This window comes from Rana temporaria, chromosome 2 (assembly GCF_905171775.1).
Source record: "Rana temporaria chromosome 2, aRanTem1.1, whole genome shotgun sequence".
NCBI lineage: Eukaryota > Metazoa > Chordata > Amphibia > Anura > Ranidae > Rana > Rana temporaria.
Window position 1 is genome coordinate 285,230,871 of NC_053490.1, and position 16,099 is coordinate 285,246,969.

The 16,099-nt window shown below is 44.5% G+C and overlaps 1 protein-coding gene across 1 annotated transcript in view; it reads left to right on the plus strand.

Moving 5' to 3' along the window:
* STPG1 (sperm tail PG-rich repeat containing 1) overlaps positions 1-16,099 on the plus strand; it is a 129,959-nt gene that overhangs the window by 66,098 nt on the left and 47,762 nt on the right. The window contains exons 4-7 of the mRNA XM_040337177.1: positions 229-327; positions 8,709-8,888; positions 12,014-12,125; positions 15,626-15,794. Coding sequence (XP_040193111.1) covers positions 229-327; positions 8,709-8,888; positions 12,014-12,125; positions 15,626-15,794 — 560 coding nt within the window. The remainder of the gene's footprint in view (positions 1-228; positions 328-8,708; positions 8,889-12,013; positions 12,126-15,625; positions 15,795-16,099) is intronic.

Consider the following 16,099-nt stretch of genomic DNA (forward strand, 5'->3'; position numbering starts at 1 on the left):
GACCTGGGGAGGGGGGATTGTTAGCCCCCCCCATAAAAGTTTAGCAACAGCCGCCACTGTCACTGGGTATATGTAAGGGTTTACAACCACTTACATTTTTTTTCTAGAACTTCTATAATTTTTTTCTTATAATAATACATCTTTGCTATACGACATATCAAATATCAAAAATAAAGGTATAATGCTTTCAAAAGGTTCATGCAGTAATGCAGTTTATTTTTATACCAGAATGAAAATCCCGGCCCAGGATCCTATAATGTTTCAAACGGACCAGATATCAACAATGTCTCTTTATCAGCAAAAGGGACTGGAGGCTTTCCTTCAAAGGTATATATATTATATAGAGATTATATAATATTGTATACGATTGATATATAAGACATATGTATTGGGATAACAACGTGAGTGTACATATTCCACATTTAAAGGGTGTAAAATCTAGAAAAGGTATTGGTAAGTGTCTGTTGTAGCAGAAATATGTGTTTGGCAACCACTGGTCTGTGCTACCTATTGGATACCTCTTAGGCCTCGTACACACGGGCAAACATGTCCGATGAAAACGGTCCGCGAACCGTTTTCATCGGACATGTCCGCTGGGATCATTTGGTCTGATGGCTGTACACACCATCAGACCAAATTCCCCGCGGACAGGATACGCGGTGACGCGGCTGCGCCGTGGCCGCGACAATGACGCGGCGACGTGCGCGACCCTGGAAGGTCAATGCTTCCACGCATGCGTCGAATCACTTCGACGCATGCGAGGGCTTTCGGCCGAGCGGACATGTCCGGTGAGTCATACAGACGACCGAACATGTCCGACGGACAGGCTTCCAGCGGACATGTTTCTTAGTATGCTAAGAAACATTTGTCCGCTGGAAACCTGTCCGGTCAGCCGTACAGACGACCGAACATGTCCGCGGAAACTGGTCCGCGGACCAGTTTCAGCAAACATGTTCGGTCATGTGTACGAGGCCTAAGGCCGGGTACACACGGACAAACATGTATGGTGAAAGCGGTCCGTCGGACCGTTTCCACCATACATGTCTGCCAGAGGGCTTCTGTACGATGGTTGTACACACCATCGTACAGAAGTCCGCGCGTAAACAATACGCGGGGCGTGTCCGCGGTGTCGCCGCGTCGATGACGCGGTGTCGCCGCGACAATGACGCGGCGACGTGGGCGGCCCGCCTTTAAAATGCTTCCACGCATGCGTCGAAGTCATTCGACGCATGCGAGGGACGGCGGGCGCCTGGACATGTACGGTAGGTCTGTACTGACGACCGTACATGTCCGAGCGGGCTGAATTCCAGCGGACTGTTTTAAAACAAGTCCAGGAATATTTGTCTGCTGGGAAAAGGCCCGGCGGGCAAATGTTTGCTGGAATTCGGCCCGCTCGCGCCCACACACGACCAAACATGTCTGCTGAAACTGGCCTGCGGGCCAGTTTCAGCAGACATGTTTGCTCGTGAGTATGGGGCCTTAGTGACTTTGCCCCTTTAACCCATGTCTGCTTCAACAATCATTGGCAGATGGGGAAGCAGGGCCAATACATAACTTTCCCCTGTTCACTAGATGGGGCGGATAGAACCATTGTGCTCCCTACACAGACACAGGTTGCTAAAAGAAAACTGACAGTAGTTTTATAGAACAAGTGCATCTTTAAAACAATGAGTTTATATCTGCTTTTTTCTTGAAGCCCAACTCCAGAAAGATGAGAAAAAGTACCCTTTCTGGCTCCCTCTAGTGCTGCAACCGGTCCCCCCCCAGCCTGCTCTTTGTGCTGTGACTGAATCTGTCACACTCCAGCTTCCTCAGCACACAATACTTAACCACTTCCCGACCGCCTCATGTTGATATACGTCGGCAGAATGGCACGGACAGGCACATCAACGTACCTGTAAGTGCCTGCCTAGACGTGGGTCGGGGGTCCGATCGGGACCCCCCGCTACATGCGGCGGTCGGATCCCCTCGGGGAGCGATCCGGGACGACGGCGCGGCTATTCGTTTATAGCCGCTCCGTCGCGATCGCTCCCCTGAGCTGAAGAACGGGGAGAGCCGTATGTAAACACGGCTTCCCCGTGCTTCACTGTGGCAGCGCATCGATCGTGTCATCCCCTTTATAGGGAGACACAATCGATGACGTCAGTTCTACAGCCACACCCCCCTACTGTTGTAAACACACACACTAGGTGAAGCCTAACACGTTCAGCCCCCCCCTGTGGTTAACTCCCAAACTGCAACTGTCATTTTCACAATAAAGAATGCAATTTAAATGCATTTTTTGCTGTGAAAATGACAGTGGTCCCAAAAATGGGTCAAAATTGTCCAAAGTGTCCGCCATAATGTCGCAGTCACGAAAAAAATCGCTGATCGCCGCCATTAGTAGTAAAAAAAAAAAAATTAATAAAACTGCAATAAAACTATCCCCTATTTTGTAAACGCTATAAATTTTGCGCAAACCAATCGATAAACGCTTATTGCGATTTTTTTTTACCAAAAATAGGTAGAAGAATACGTATCGGCCTAAACTGAGGAAAAAATAATTTTTTTTAGATATGTTTTTGGGGGATATTTATTATAGCAAAAAGTAAAAAATATTGATTTTTTTTCAAAATTGTCGCTCTATTTTTGTTTATAGCGCAAAAAATAAAAACCGCAGAGGTGATCAAATACCACCAAAAGAAAGCTCTATTTGTGGGGGAAAAAAGGACGACAATTTTGTTTGGGAGCCACGTCGCACGACCGCACAATTGTCTGTTAAAGCGGCGCAGTACCGAATTGTAAAAACCCCTTGGGTCATTTAGCTGCATATTGGTCCGGTACTTAAGTGGTTAATGCTGCTGTATCGTCCATGCCGATGTTGACATTCCACCCACAGACTGGAGCTTTGAGCAGAGAAGGGGAGCACTGAAGTTGGCTGGAGAGGGCATGTCCAAGCTTCTTATACAATAACTCCTAGGCATTCAGTTCGCATGTGTTGCGCTAAGTTTTTTCACTCACTCACTCACTCACTCACTCACTCACTCACTCACGCATTTGACGCTTTGAGAGTGGGACAGGGTGGAATTTTTCATTTTCATGGATATGGCCACCAGGAAAGTTAAAGATCAATGATATAGATAATGTACCTAAAACTCCCCTGATGAAGTCACGTGATGTGACGAACACGCGTCGGGACACTAGAGTACTGATTGGGAGCAACACCTTAACGGACGGCAGACGAGTGCGGTGCTCGTAGGAGGTGCGACCGTATTTTCCCTGCTCAATGTGAGTTTTTCATTTTATTGGTTATTAAAGTTTTGCTGTGCTGTGCAGTCTCACGCGATACGCCCCCTCTCCTTCTTCTCCTCTCCCCTCTCTGCTCCTTTACCCGATTATGAGCGGCCGCTCTATGGATATCTGAGGAGCTGAGTGCTGACAGTGAGAGGATCGGGATACGAGCGCGGCGCTCGTGGAGACAGGCACCTTCCCCTTATACACAGTGTGAGTTGTGTAAGTGTATACTTACCCACTGCATCCTCGAGAAATCTTTTTCTCTTTCTTTTGAGTGGCAGGAGGTCAAGCTACAATATACATTCATTTTTTTCTCTACATGTATGGTCAAAAATTGTGATCTGTTAAGAGGACATTCAACAAACTAGAGGCTGAAGTACCAGCAATTTACCTTATGTGTGAGTGACAACCAGGAGGTAAGCCGTTTATTTCACCCAACGGTGTGGGTTGCACGATCCGTGGATTGAATTGGGTTGCACTCCTTCACTTATTGGACTCTGGCATTCAACTTATTGTTTTTTCAAGTCACTTTTTTACCTCACTGTGAATCTCATTGATTTGGGTTCCCACTCACTGCAATTGCATGTATTTGTAGCACACATTAGGTATATCACTCAATTTACCTATCCATTGTCTTTTTTGTGTTTTATCACCCGGTCCAGCTAGGATCAGATTCACTTTTTTGTAGGTCACTTTTTGCTGCATTTGTACACGTTTGACTCCCCTGATTCAAACACTCCCCTCTCCCCTCCCCTTTTCCACCACCACTGCTTCCCTGTCCATTCTCCACTAGTTTAATCACAGCGCAGACACTCTCCACTATTGAATGTACCTAAAACGTAATTTTTTTCGTAATGTCTTTTTATTATGAATGTAAAAGAAGGCAACATAAAATGAGTGCGCTATTTGACACTGTTTTTGATAAACGCATCAACATCTGGTTCGATGGATGTAGTAGCGATTCTCAATGAATTCTGAAATTGCTCATTAGATATTTTGATTTTAAATTCGCCTTTTGGTATGCTTTATCCTTGAAAATGCTTACAAATATTGGTGCTGCCCAAAACTGATGAATAAGGCATGATTGTGAAGAATGGGAGATTTTTATTTTTGAAAAATAAAACTTATAAAAATAAAAGTCCAATAAAGAGACCCTCCCAAAAAAAAATTCGGGACGCATGTATTGTGTTCACTAGGTGTAAATGTATTTTTCCAGATTTTTTTTACCAATTGGGGCGCTTCTCTTTTCGGCCAACCGGAAAACGGGTCTTATACTCGCTTCCTGATTGACTGTAAGGAGGATCAGTGTTTCAATAGCGAATGTTCATTCGCTATTGTAACACACCTGGGTGGGCCCGTAGCACAATGCTCTGCACCCCAAGCCCACCCTATTTTGAAGCATATTAGAGCCTCTGCCTCTAATCTGGTTCTTCAAAAAAAACAAAACTCATTGGAATTCCTAAAAGGAGCCAGATGCATGGATAGACGGGGTGGCTGTGGATAGGGGAGACGGCCCCTGTGCTTTACTAAGTCAGCCTCAAAATATTGAGTCTTTTCGGGAGTGAATCCAAAATGAAAGTTGTAGGTTGCCCTGATTCATTTATTTTTATGCATGGTCAAAAGCAATTGGACAAGTATTGAAATTGCCTAAAAAATGCATGTGTGCATCCAGCATAATTTTTTTGCATGAATAACAAAATATTTACAAATTTTGAGGACAAATATTATACTGCATTATACTACAGGAGGATGAGACATTGGCCAACAAAAAATTGTAGGCCAGCTCAGGATAACCCCTCCTACAACCAGCATGCCTCAGTGTTTTACCATTTTCCTTAGGACGATGGATGCATTTTCTTCAGTTCTGTTGGGACAAGTCTAATGTACTAAAATGCTAGCATTTTTCTTAATTTTTCTGTTCAGTCAGGATTCCTACATTGCTTCTGTTATACATTGTAACTCATTTATTGATCTACCCTGTTTACCCACATTGCATTGTGCCCTAGCATGCCATTAATAAATATGTTTTACCATATTGATTGATTCACTCTGCCCTCGTGTTCTGTTTCAATTAAGTCCCAACAACTTCTTTTCCCTATTTCAGGATTGCTACATTACTGCTAGAGCTAGTCTCTATGGGCCAGATTCACGTAGAGCGGCGCAAATTTAGTTTGTCGTAACGTATGTCAGTTAAGTTACGGCGGCTCAATTTTGTGACGTAAGTGCCGTATCCACAGAGCATTTGCGCCCAAATGTGTGCCCGCGTAACGTAAATACAGAGGCGTAAGGCGGGGTTATTGCAAGTGGGAAGGAAGTGGGTGTGCTCCATTAAAATGAGCCGTGACCCCATGCAAATGAAGGGCCGGCCGTACTGCACATGCGCGCACGAATCTGCACCTCACTGGGCATGTTCAGAACTCGGCCCGGCGCAATCAGTAAGATAGGAAATAGGCCAAGCAGACTTAGTGAGATACGCCCTGTGTATAAATAGCCCCAGCCAAACGCCCTTCCTTTGCAAAAGTACATCCCTGTGTTCCCTTTCCTGAAGCAAGGTGCTTTTGCTCTGTTGTCTGTGGCTGTGTGTTGGTTTGTGTAGGAGTGTAGTAGGTAAGAGTTATTGGATAGTGTTAGAGGAGTTTGTATTAGGTGTTTATTTGTTCTGAGTGTTTTTTGTGTCTGTTTTTTCTGTGTGGTTTTTGGAGTCTGTATTAGCTTTTTTTTGCTGTGTGATTTTTGTGTTTGTTTGTTCTGTGTATTTTTTTGTTTGTTTGTTCTGTGTCTTTTTGTCTCTGTTTGTTCTGTGTATTTGTGTGTTTGTTTGTTCTGTCTGATTTTTGTGTGTGTTTGGTGCTGATTGTTGTGTGGTGTTATGGCACCCAAGAGGAGAAAGCTGAACTTCTCGGTGCGTGAGAAGCAAATCCTCGCTAGGGCCATCACCCGATTTGGGCGTTTTTTACATGGCCCTGAGAGCCGGGACACCCCCCGGCCAGGAAGAAGGCGATTCTTCAGCAGATTACTGATGAGATCAATGCGGGGGGGGGGGGAGACGAGGACCCCAAGTGGGATAGCTAAGAAGATCAATGATCTCAGAAGCCTGGTCCGTGATAAGGTGGCCAAGATTACAGCGCATGCCACGGGCACTGGCGGAGGACCACCTTGCCCCGTCAGGCTGACTGAGGAGGAGTGGGCAGTGGCCCGGTGCTTCCACAGCCAACAAGTGGTGGGCCTGCCTGGCTTTGACTCCGAGGAGGCTGTGAGGACAGGTAATTCTTTTTTCTATCTGGTGAGTAGCATGTGTGGGGGGGGGGGAAGGGAATATGTGCCAAGTGTGTGGATCCTCCAACCTGTGTATGTTTTGTGTCATCCACAGAGGGCCAGGAGGTTGCTGGGCCATCAGGCCAGTCTGCACCATCCCCCGGACAACAGGCTGCAGAAGAGCCCCAAGAAGGCCAGGAGTCCTCAGGGGAGGGGAGTGGCCATACCTCACATCATGAGGACGTTGAGGGGGAGGAGGATGAGGGGGAGGAGGATGAGGAGGGGGAGGTTGGGGATGATCGGATGGACCTTGCCAGGGAAATCCTTTTGACTTTGAATGTGGCTGCCCCTGTGGCTGGCAGCAGTCAGGCCTCCATCAGGGGTAGCCCCTCCCACTCCTCCCCCAACATGGCTCCCCCCCAAGGGTCTCTCTCTCCCCTCCTCCCAGGCCACAAGCCTCAGCTGCAGGCAGGAAGGCCACCCAGAAGACCAGGGTGGTGGCCGAGTTTCTGCCGGCCAATCTGCGGAGGGACCAGGCCCGGCAGACCCAGCATCTGGGTGAGGTCACGCGGACTTTGGCCCAGATGGAGGACAGCCTGGGCTCAATTAAGGACTCGGTCAGTGAATTGAGCACAAACTCGTTGGCGGTAAAAACGTGCATTTGTGACCTGCAGACCGCCACAGCAGGCGTGTCCCTGGAGGTGAGTGCCCTGACCCAGGCTGTCCACGCAAATACCCAGGCTGTCCAGGCCAATACGGCAGTCCTCACTGTGGGCCTGAACAAGATAGCCGTGGCCTTGGAGGGTAGGCCAGCAGGAGGACAGTCACCAGGGGAGGCTCCTCCTTCCCCTGCCCCCCCCCATGAGTCTCCCCTGGTTGGCCGTGGCCGGCCCAGGCGTAGCTCACGCCACCGCCGTTAATATTGGATGTACTTTTGATTTTTTTTTTGTTCTACTGTGATTATGATTTGTTTTATGTGTGTGAATGATGTATGAATGTGGGGGTGACATTCCTGATGAAAAAAGGGTGTCACCCTCAGTTTTGGTGGAGTAGGGATCCCCAGGACCAGGGAGAAGTGATCCCAGGTCCATGTGAATGGTGTATGAATGCACAGTGACATAATTGGAGCCTTGGCGTGGCGTTGCTGCTCCCTAGTACCATGGGGGGTACTTGGGTCTAATCCAATTCGATGAGTATGTGATGTGTCTGTGCTAGGGACCACAGTGGGTGTGCATGCATGCATTCTCATTGTGCCATGATTAATGTGTGTGTTTACTGTGCAAAGATGCATTCTGCGAGGCGTCTCCTGGCTGCTGTTCCCTCAGAAGAGGGGGTACCCTTGGTTACTAAAGTCACTAGTATAGCTATGAGCATGGATGCCCCTGGCATGTTGGCATACAGATTGTTGTCCTACAAGTGTGTGTGCTCAGCTCTTCCCTAACGGTGTTGCTTTAGCTGACATTTACACGGCTGGTGTAAAGTTAGGGCAGCTTTTATAAGGTGTAACTTTCCGCCCTGAAACTAGCAAAAGCGCACAGGGCGTAGCCTACGCCGCACAAGCGTACTTTTGTGGATCGCCGTATCTCCTTCATTTGCATATTAGCATAGAAAATCAATGGTGTGTCTAGCGTATTTTGTGCTTCAAGATGCGCCGGTGTAATCGTTTTACGTCGGACGGAAAAATCTGGTTTTCAGGCGTATTTCGTTTTGAGGATATGGCGCAAAGGTACGCGCAGCGCATTTTTGAATTATGCTGCGCATCTCTAGATACGTCGGCGTAAGTGCTTTGTGAATCTGGCCTTATGACTGCAGCTATCTGGAGCAGCCTATCCTTAGCCTGGTTTTTGTGGTATCTAATTTTCAAAATGAGCATTCAGCAATGGTGACCTGCCGATTTTAACAGCATGGGTTACCTTTAAGGTGATTCATGCTGTAGTGTAGAGTGATCATCAAACATGCAATGTAGACCAGCCCCTACAGTTGTTTTTTACAATAATGTGCATGATATGGCATTACACAACAGGTCCAGTATTTGTACTCTTACATATTCTTAGTTAAACTTCCACTAACGTGTTTATATTTTAGTTTATGAATAAAATAATTTGATACTTTATACTTGACTTGTTCTGATAGCCAGTATTGAATAAAAGAAAATATTAATGGCACTTTTTATTCTTTAGGCCCCACGAAGTACGTTCTTTAGGGTCAGTCGGACCCCTGCACCAAACTCATACTACATAAAAGATGCCCTGTTTGCAAAACAGGATTTTAACAAAAGCAACTCTAGCGTGTTCCATCAGCCTATAGCTATAAAAGTGGAAGACACAAAACTTCAGACACCAGCTCCAAATCAGTACAATGTAAGTGTTTGTCAGATATTTTCATGCAAATGGGACAGATCACTTTCTCCTAGCCATTTATCAGTTTACAGGCTGGTTTACGGGCTAGTTCACAATCCCTGTGCTACGTTTTAGCTTACAGAAAGTATTGGTTCTGGTTTGTGGTGCCTTGCACTTTTAAAGTGCAGAGCACTGTTTACTTTATTGAAATGTCACAGACTGACATTTCTTTCATCTTTATGCACTACAGCTCAACCAGAAACGCTGCTGTGCAAGAGCTGTGGCGTGGAACAGAAAAATGCAGACATGCTGCAGATTTTCGTAGCACACCACAATCCACCCAAAGGCTGCACTGATATGTGAACAGGGCATATCGAAAATAATTGTTTTCTGTGTGCCCTTGTGGATATTGTCATCTCTGCCCAAATGTGAATGTTCCCAGAATACAATTTCTATTATTCTAAGTGATTCAGTAATGGACTGCTTCTTTAAATTTTACAGTCTAATAGTGTAAGGCTGGATTCACATCCCCTTGAGAAGTGTTCCATTAAAATGAATGGAAGCATACATCAACTAGTACCAATGTGCATAAACGTGTGTTGTTGCAAGTTTTCAGCAGTATGTTATATTGGATGTCAGCAGGCTTCAAAACACACATCCAACTCTTGTTGATGCATATTATGGTACATTTACGTGTATTATGATGAGTCCACGTACATTACAACAAGCATAATGCATTTGTTGAGATGGATTTCAATGGACATTGCATCCAGCTAAAATGCAGAGATTTTGGATCCAGCCTAAATGCCATACTTAAAAACAACTTACCTATACTTCTACCTACTACTTGGGGACAGGGTTGAGAACCACTGGGGCTAGATTCAGATAGGTGAGCGGATCTTTAGATCCACGTAACCTATCTGATTTACGTTACGCCGTCGCAAGTTTTTGAGGCAAGTGCTTTATTCAGAAACTTTACGACGGAAAAAGCCGAACACAAACAACGTAAAAAAAATGCGCCAGGCGGTCGTTCGTTTCTGAATCGGCGGAAATCCACATTTGCATATTAGTTGCGTAAAAAAAAAACGAAACGCCACCTAGTGGCCGGCCTGGAATTGCAGCCTAAGATCAGACGGTGTAAGACACTTACACCTGGTGGATCTTAGGGATATCTATGCGTAACTGATTCTCTGAATCAGTCGCATAGATACGACCGGCAGAACTCAGAGATACGACGGCGTATCAGGAGATACACCGTCGTATGTCTTTCTGAATCTGCCCCTGGTTTAAAGGAAGGTCCTGCTCTTTTTGGCTAACAATGCAGTACTAGCTAGTAGTACTCACTCCAAAAAATCTTAGACAGCAGCCAGTGGCAGCTATAGCCGTGATATGATCTATAAAGCCTACACAGTACAATGCCACATCTCCTTTTAGCTTTACTAAAGCATGTAATGTTAGAACCGATCTTAACAAAACATTCAATATGTATTCAATCAAGCAGGCTACTGCATTACATACTGTAATTGTTGGTAGAGCTAAAGAAGATTGCACAATTAGATTGTACATTTCAGAGATTTTATTCCAGCTTTCAGAGCTATAGAGCAGTCCATTTTTATGGACAGATGATGTCCCTTGGGAAAGATCTGGATGGCAGAATCTAGGGAAATACTAAGTTTGCAAATAACAATGTACAGTATATATGGTTCCCTGGTTTGTAATAGTCTATCTACTGTATTTATTTAACTGTATTTATATAACAATACATACCGTACTTTTAATCATAGTTTTGGTATGTGTCTGGTGTTTGAAAACCACACAGTATAAACTGGAATGTATTTTAAAGTATAACTAAAGGCAAAACTTTTTTTTCCATTTGTAGTGGAAAGGGATTAGATCATCTGGCGTGGTTTTATTGCTGTGGATTTACCCTCTGTATCCGTTTTGTTTACCATTATCACTGAGAATAAAAGTGAACCAAAATCTAAAATTTTGTTTTGGCGCCAGAACAGGAGTACAGGGAAAATGGGGCCACTAGTTCTGGTGACAACCTAAGGCCCCGTACACACGGTCGGTTTGGTCCGATGAGAATGAACCAAAGTTCATTTTCATCGGACCAAACCGACCGTGTGTATAGACCATCGGTCTGGTTTCCTTCGGTCCAAAATTTCTAAACATGCTTCAAAACCGAACCGATGGACCGCTGCCCCATCGGACCAAACCGATGCTTAGTACAGAAAAGCATCAGTTCAAAACCTGCGCATGCTCAGAATCAAGTCGACGCATGCTTGGAAGCATTGAACTTCGTTTTATTCAGCACGTCGTGTGTTTGACGTCACCGCGTTGTGACCCGCTCGGATTTTGGACTGATGGTGTGTACACATATCAGGCCGTACGGCCACTTTAGAGGTGAACCGATGAAAACGGTCCGACGGGCCAGTCTCATCGGTTTGGTCCGACCGTGTGTACGGGGCCTAAGATAACACAGTTTGGAGGGATTTCCCCTCACTTCATGTTTTGGGCAAGGGAAAGGAAGTGAAGGGAAATCTCTGCAAAAAAAACAAAAACTGACAAGGGTTATAACCCTCTCTTAGGTCCTTTTTACACCTGTAGACCGTATGTCCGCTTTTTCATCTATCCGTTTGCGGATGAAAAAGGGACATACATTGGTCCCTATGAGATTGCGGGTGTCAGCGGATAAACATCCGCTGACACCCGATCTCGTCCGCCTCCGTAATGATCCGATTCTGCAGATGAAAGAAAACCCTATTTTTCATTCCGTCTGCGTATCAGATCGGATGAACACGGACACACGGTCCGTGTTCATCCGATCCCCCCATAGGGGAGAGTGGAGAAGAGTGTGCGGGGACCGCCCTGTCATCCGCCGGCTCAGCGGGGATCAACGGAGTGATCCACACTGATCATTACTGATCCGCCCGGTGTGAAAGGGGCCTTACTCTTGCCTAAAAAAGGTTTTGCCTTGAGTTCTAATTTAAACAATTTCAAGATGATATGTGGTCAGCTATGTATGGCCACTTGAAATAACAGTTTACATTTTGACAATCTTGACTATTGAAGCTAGAAAACATATGATGTCCCTGTAATATCCAGGTATACCCTATATTCTGATAAAAACATTTTTTTTACAGGCATCTATAAATTGCTGTCTTCCCAATAACAATGTATCTGCTCAAGCTGCTTTTGTCTCAAGAACAAAGAGGGAGACTGTACAGCTAAACCCTCTTAAAGTACCTTCACCTTGTAAGTTATTTTTATAAAATGATTCATTGCATCTGCATTCCATTTAAACGTAGAGCATTTGAGCGTAGAGAATGATATTCATCCCAGTACACAACCCCACCCAACAATAATTCCTACAGCATTGAAAATGTTTAGCCTACATGTGGCTGAAAAATCATGACCACCAACACCGGAAGATATAGTGGGCAAAAAAATTATTTAATCCCCTGCAGATTTTTTTTTTTGTACTTACAAAGAAATTAAGGGTCTATAATTTGTATCAACCAAAAATCCAGAAAAAAAAACACATGATACAAATGCTATAAATTGAGTTGCAGTTCAGTGAGTAAAATAAGTATTTGATCCCCAAGCAAAACATGACTTAGTACTTGGTGGAGAAACCCTTGTTGGCAAGCACAGAGGTAAGATATTTCTTGTAGTTGGTGACCAGATTTGCACACATCTCAGGAGGTTCACTCTTCTTTACAGATCTTCTCTAAATCTATAAGGCAGTTCGAATTTTTAGCTCCCTTCATAAATTTTCTATAGGATTAAGCTCTGGAGACTGGTTAGACCACTCCATGACCTAAATGTGCTTCTTCTTGAGCCACTCCTTTGTTGCCTTAACGGTATGTTTAGGTCATTGTCAATTTCTTATGATGGAAGACCCATCCATGACCCTTCTGAGAGGGTTCTCATCCATAATTTTACAATACATGGCCTCTGTACCTTTAGCAGAGAAACATCCCCAAAGTATAATGCTTCCACCTCCGTGCTTGACTGTAGGGATGGTGTTCATAGGGTCATAGTCAGCATTTTTCTTCCTCCAAACAGTGAGTCGCTTTAATGCCAAAGTGCTCAATTTTGGTCTCATCTGACCACACAGCACTTTTTCCCAATTCTTCTTTGAATCATCTAGATGTTCATTGACAAACTTCAGACGGGCCTGTACATGTGCCTTCTTGAAGCTTCTTGAAGCTGCAGGATTTCAATCCATGGCTGTGTATTGTGTTACCAATGGTTTGTTTGGTGACTGTGGTCCCAATTGCCTTGAGATCATTCACAAGCTCCTCTCATGTAGTTGTGGGCTGATCCCTCGCTTTTCTCATGATCATCCTTACCCCATGAGGCAAAATCTTGCACAAAGCTCCATATTGAGGGCGATTTATGGTTATTTTGTATTTCTTCCATTTGTGAATAATCACTGCAACAGTTGTCTCCTTCTCACCAACCTTCCTGCTGATGGTCTTCTAGCCCATTCCAGCCTTGTATACATGGACACATCGGCTTTTAGCGGGTTGAGTTTAGGAGCTTTGGCAAAAAACTCAAGTTTAGGGGCTGTTAGTGTACATGGAGCCTAACACTCATTTTGGCATTTTTTGTGCACTCCAATTGAAGTCAATGGGGTTAAAAACATCCCATTCTCCATCAAAAGTATCTCATGTACTTCAGCTACAGCTGCCTAATTGCTCAAATGGGACAATATAAAAAACATAGTATTTGGCTTGTTGAGCGATTTGGAGCATTGAGCAATTAAACGCTCAGGGGTGTGAATAGGGGCTAAATGCTCCTGTATATCCAGACAATTACAAAATCTAGGTACTATGTGATGCACAAGCCTCATAAATTACACAACAAACAACAAACATTCTGAGACAAATCATCCTTTATTGAGGTCTCACATGTTCCTTCTCCCAGATACTGTAATCCACAGTGGGAGGGTTTCAGCAAAAGACAGTGGAGTCAATCCAAAAGAAGTGGGCAGGACTAGGTGTGGCCAGGTGCTGATTGACAACCAGTGGCGGCCCGTTCATCGGGGGCGCCGCCCCCCCTCCTGTAGTCACAAAAAAGTGAACAAAGTGAACTTATGCGCCAGACACCAGTGCCCTAGGAAGCGCCACATCAATGCAATCACGAGATTGCAGACGTGGCGCTTAATTTGCAGGCTTTTAACCCGCCTTGCGGTGCATCCATTGCACTGCCCGAGCGGAGCTGCGAAGTACGGTAAGAAGAGCTGGCCATGCCTTGTGGCTTGTGCAGAACTGCAGATCATCGCATTAACCTGAACCCCACCCATCCACCTCAGAGCCTTATTGTAGTTACACTGCTGGGACTTGTAGTTCTCCATATTCTCCTGGGGCTCAGGTGCATGCAATCCATGTTGCATTAACTCCAACATAAAAATGCATATACAAGCAAAGGAGAAGGCCTTCAAAAAATACAAGGCTGAAAGGTCATCATCAGCATTACAACTTTACAAAGTATGCAATAAGAAATGTAAGGGTGCAATCATGGCAGCTAAGATAGAACATGAAAGTAAAGTAAAATAATGCATTTGGGTGCCAAAAATATGAATGCAATCTACTCACTAGGGGGAGAACCTCTGGGTAAATCTAGGATGGAAAAGTACCACGGGGGTATTAGTAGATGACAGGCTCAGCAAGCTGCTGCAAGCACAGCCAATATAATTTTTCTTGAATGGGATTGGAAGGACAAAGTCAGCAAAACTTCACCTCATTCACTAAGCTCTGGGAAAAAATCTGATTTAAAGTGAAAATTCCCTCAGTATGTCTTTTTTGATATGTCTTTTAAAGGGGTTGTAAAGGAATTTTTTTTTTTTTCCCCTAAATAGCTTCCTTTACCTTAGTGCAGTCCTCCTTCAGTTACCTCATCCTTCGATTTTGCTTTTAAATGTCCTTATTTCTTCTGAGAAATACTCACCTCCTGTTCTTCTGTCTGTAACTCCACACAGTAATGCAAGGCTTTCTCCCTGGTGTGGAGAAAGCCTCCTGAGGGGGGAGGGGGTGAGCAGGAGTGTCAGGACTCCCACTAATACACAGCTCCTTTCTATATCTGCAAAGTAGAGAGCGTCCTGACTTACCTGCTCACCCCCTCCCCCCTCAAGAGGCTTTCTCCACACCAGGGAGAAAGCCTTGCATTACTGCGTGTAGTTACATACAGAAGAACAGGAAGTGAGGATTTCTCAGAAGAAATAAGGACATTTGAAAGCAAAATGGAAGGATGAGGTAAGTGAAGGAGGACTGCACTACAACCCCTTTAACATCCTTTTGCATGGTGGCTTTACTTTGTTCGTGATAGTCCAAGTAAAGGTCCGCCTTAAATAAATATGGTTTCTCTATAGCGTGGTTTTCAAGAATTGAATAGGGTCAGATAGGGTTAGTGATTCTTTTTTTTTTTAGGACATGCTGATAATTCTGGTTATATTGGATGCTTTTAGTAGGAAGTCCATTCTAAACATTACTTGTCATCACAATGCGGCTGTTTGCTTAATACAAATACAATCCTTTAAAAATAATTGTGCATCTACAGCTTTGGCAGTGAAAGCATAGCAAATATAATAAATAAGTACAGTTTCACCTAAATAAGTACCAAAGTTACAAAGCCCTGAATTCTGAAAAGCTATCATTTAAAAATGTGGGCAAACCTAAATGACACAAAAGAACTGTTGGCTTAACATTCCAAGAGTAAACCCTAAATAAATGAACATTATGTTGTTTTAGGTCACTATACAGTCAATGATTCGCTAACTAAAGAGTCTCCTAAGGTTCTGGTGTCATGCTTCAAGTCAAAGACTACTCGGGATCCATTGAATGTGGCCTTGAATAACCCAGGACCAGCCAGCTATGACCCATTTGGATGCCCTGAAATAGGAAAGAAGACTGTTTTCCCGTGAGTTATCAGAAAGCTGTATTTTCAGAATCTATCTAACCACTTTTTCCTCATTGGTGTGGCTGGCTGCAGCCATGCAATTTATAATTGGTTATGTTGGGGATGGGGGTATTCCACTTCCCACTGCATAGCAGTGCACCAAAATAATTAACTGTATCTTCTCCTTAATATCATAGATTATCCCCTACTCGTTATATACTGTGGGGCAGATCCACGTAGCGCGGCGCATTTCTCCGTCCGGCGTAGCGTACCTCTGATACGCTACGCCGCCGTAACTTACAGGTTTTTTTTTGTATCCTGAAAGA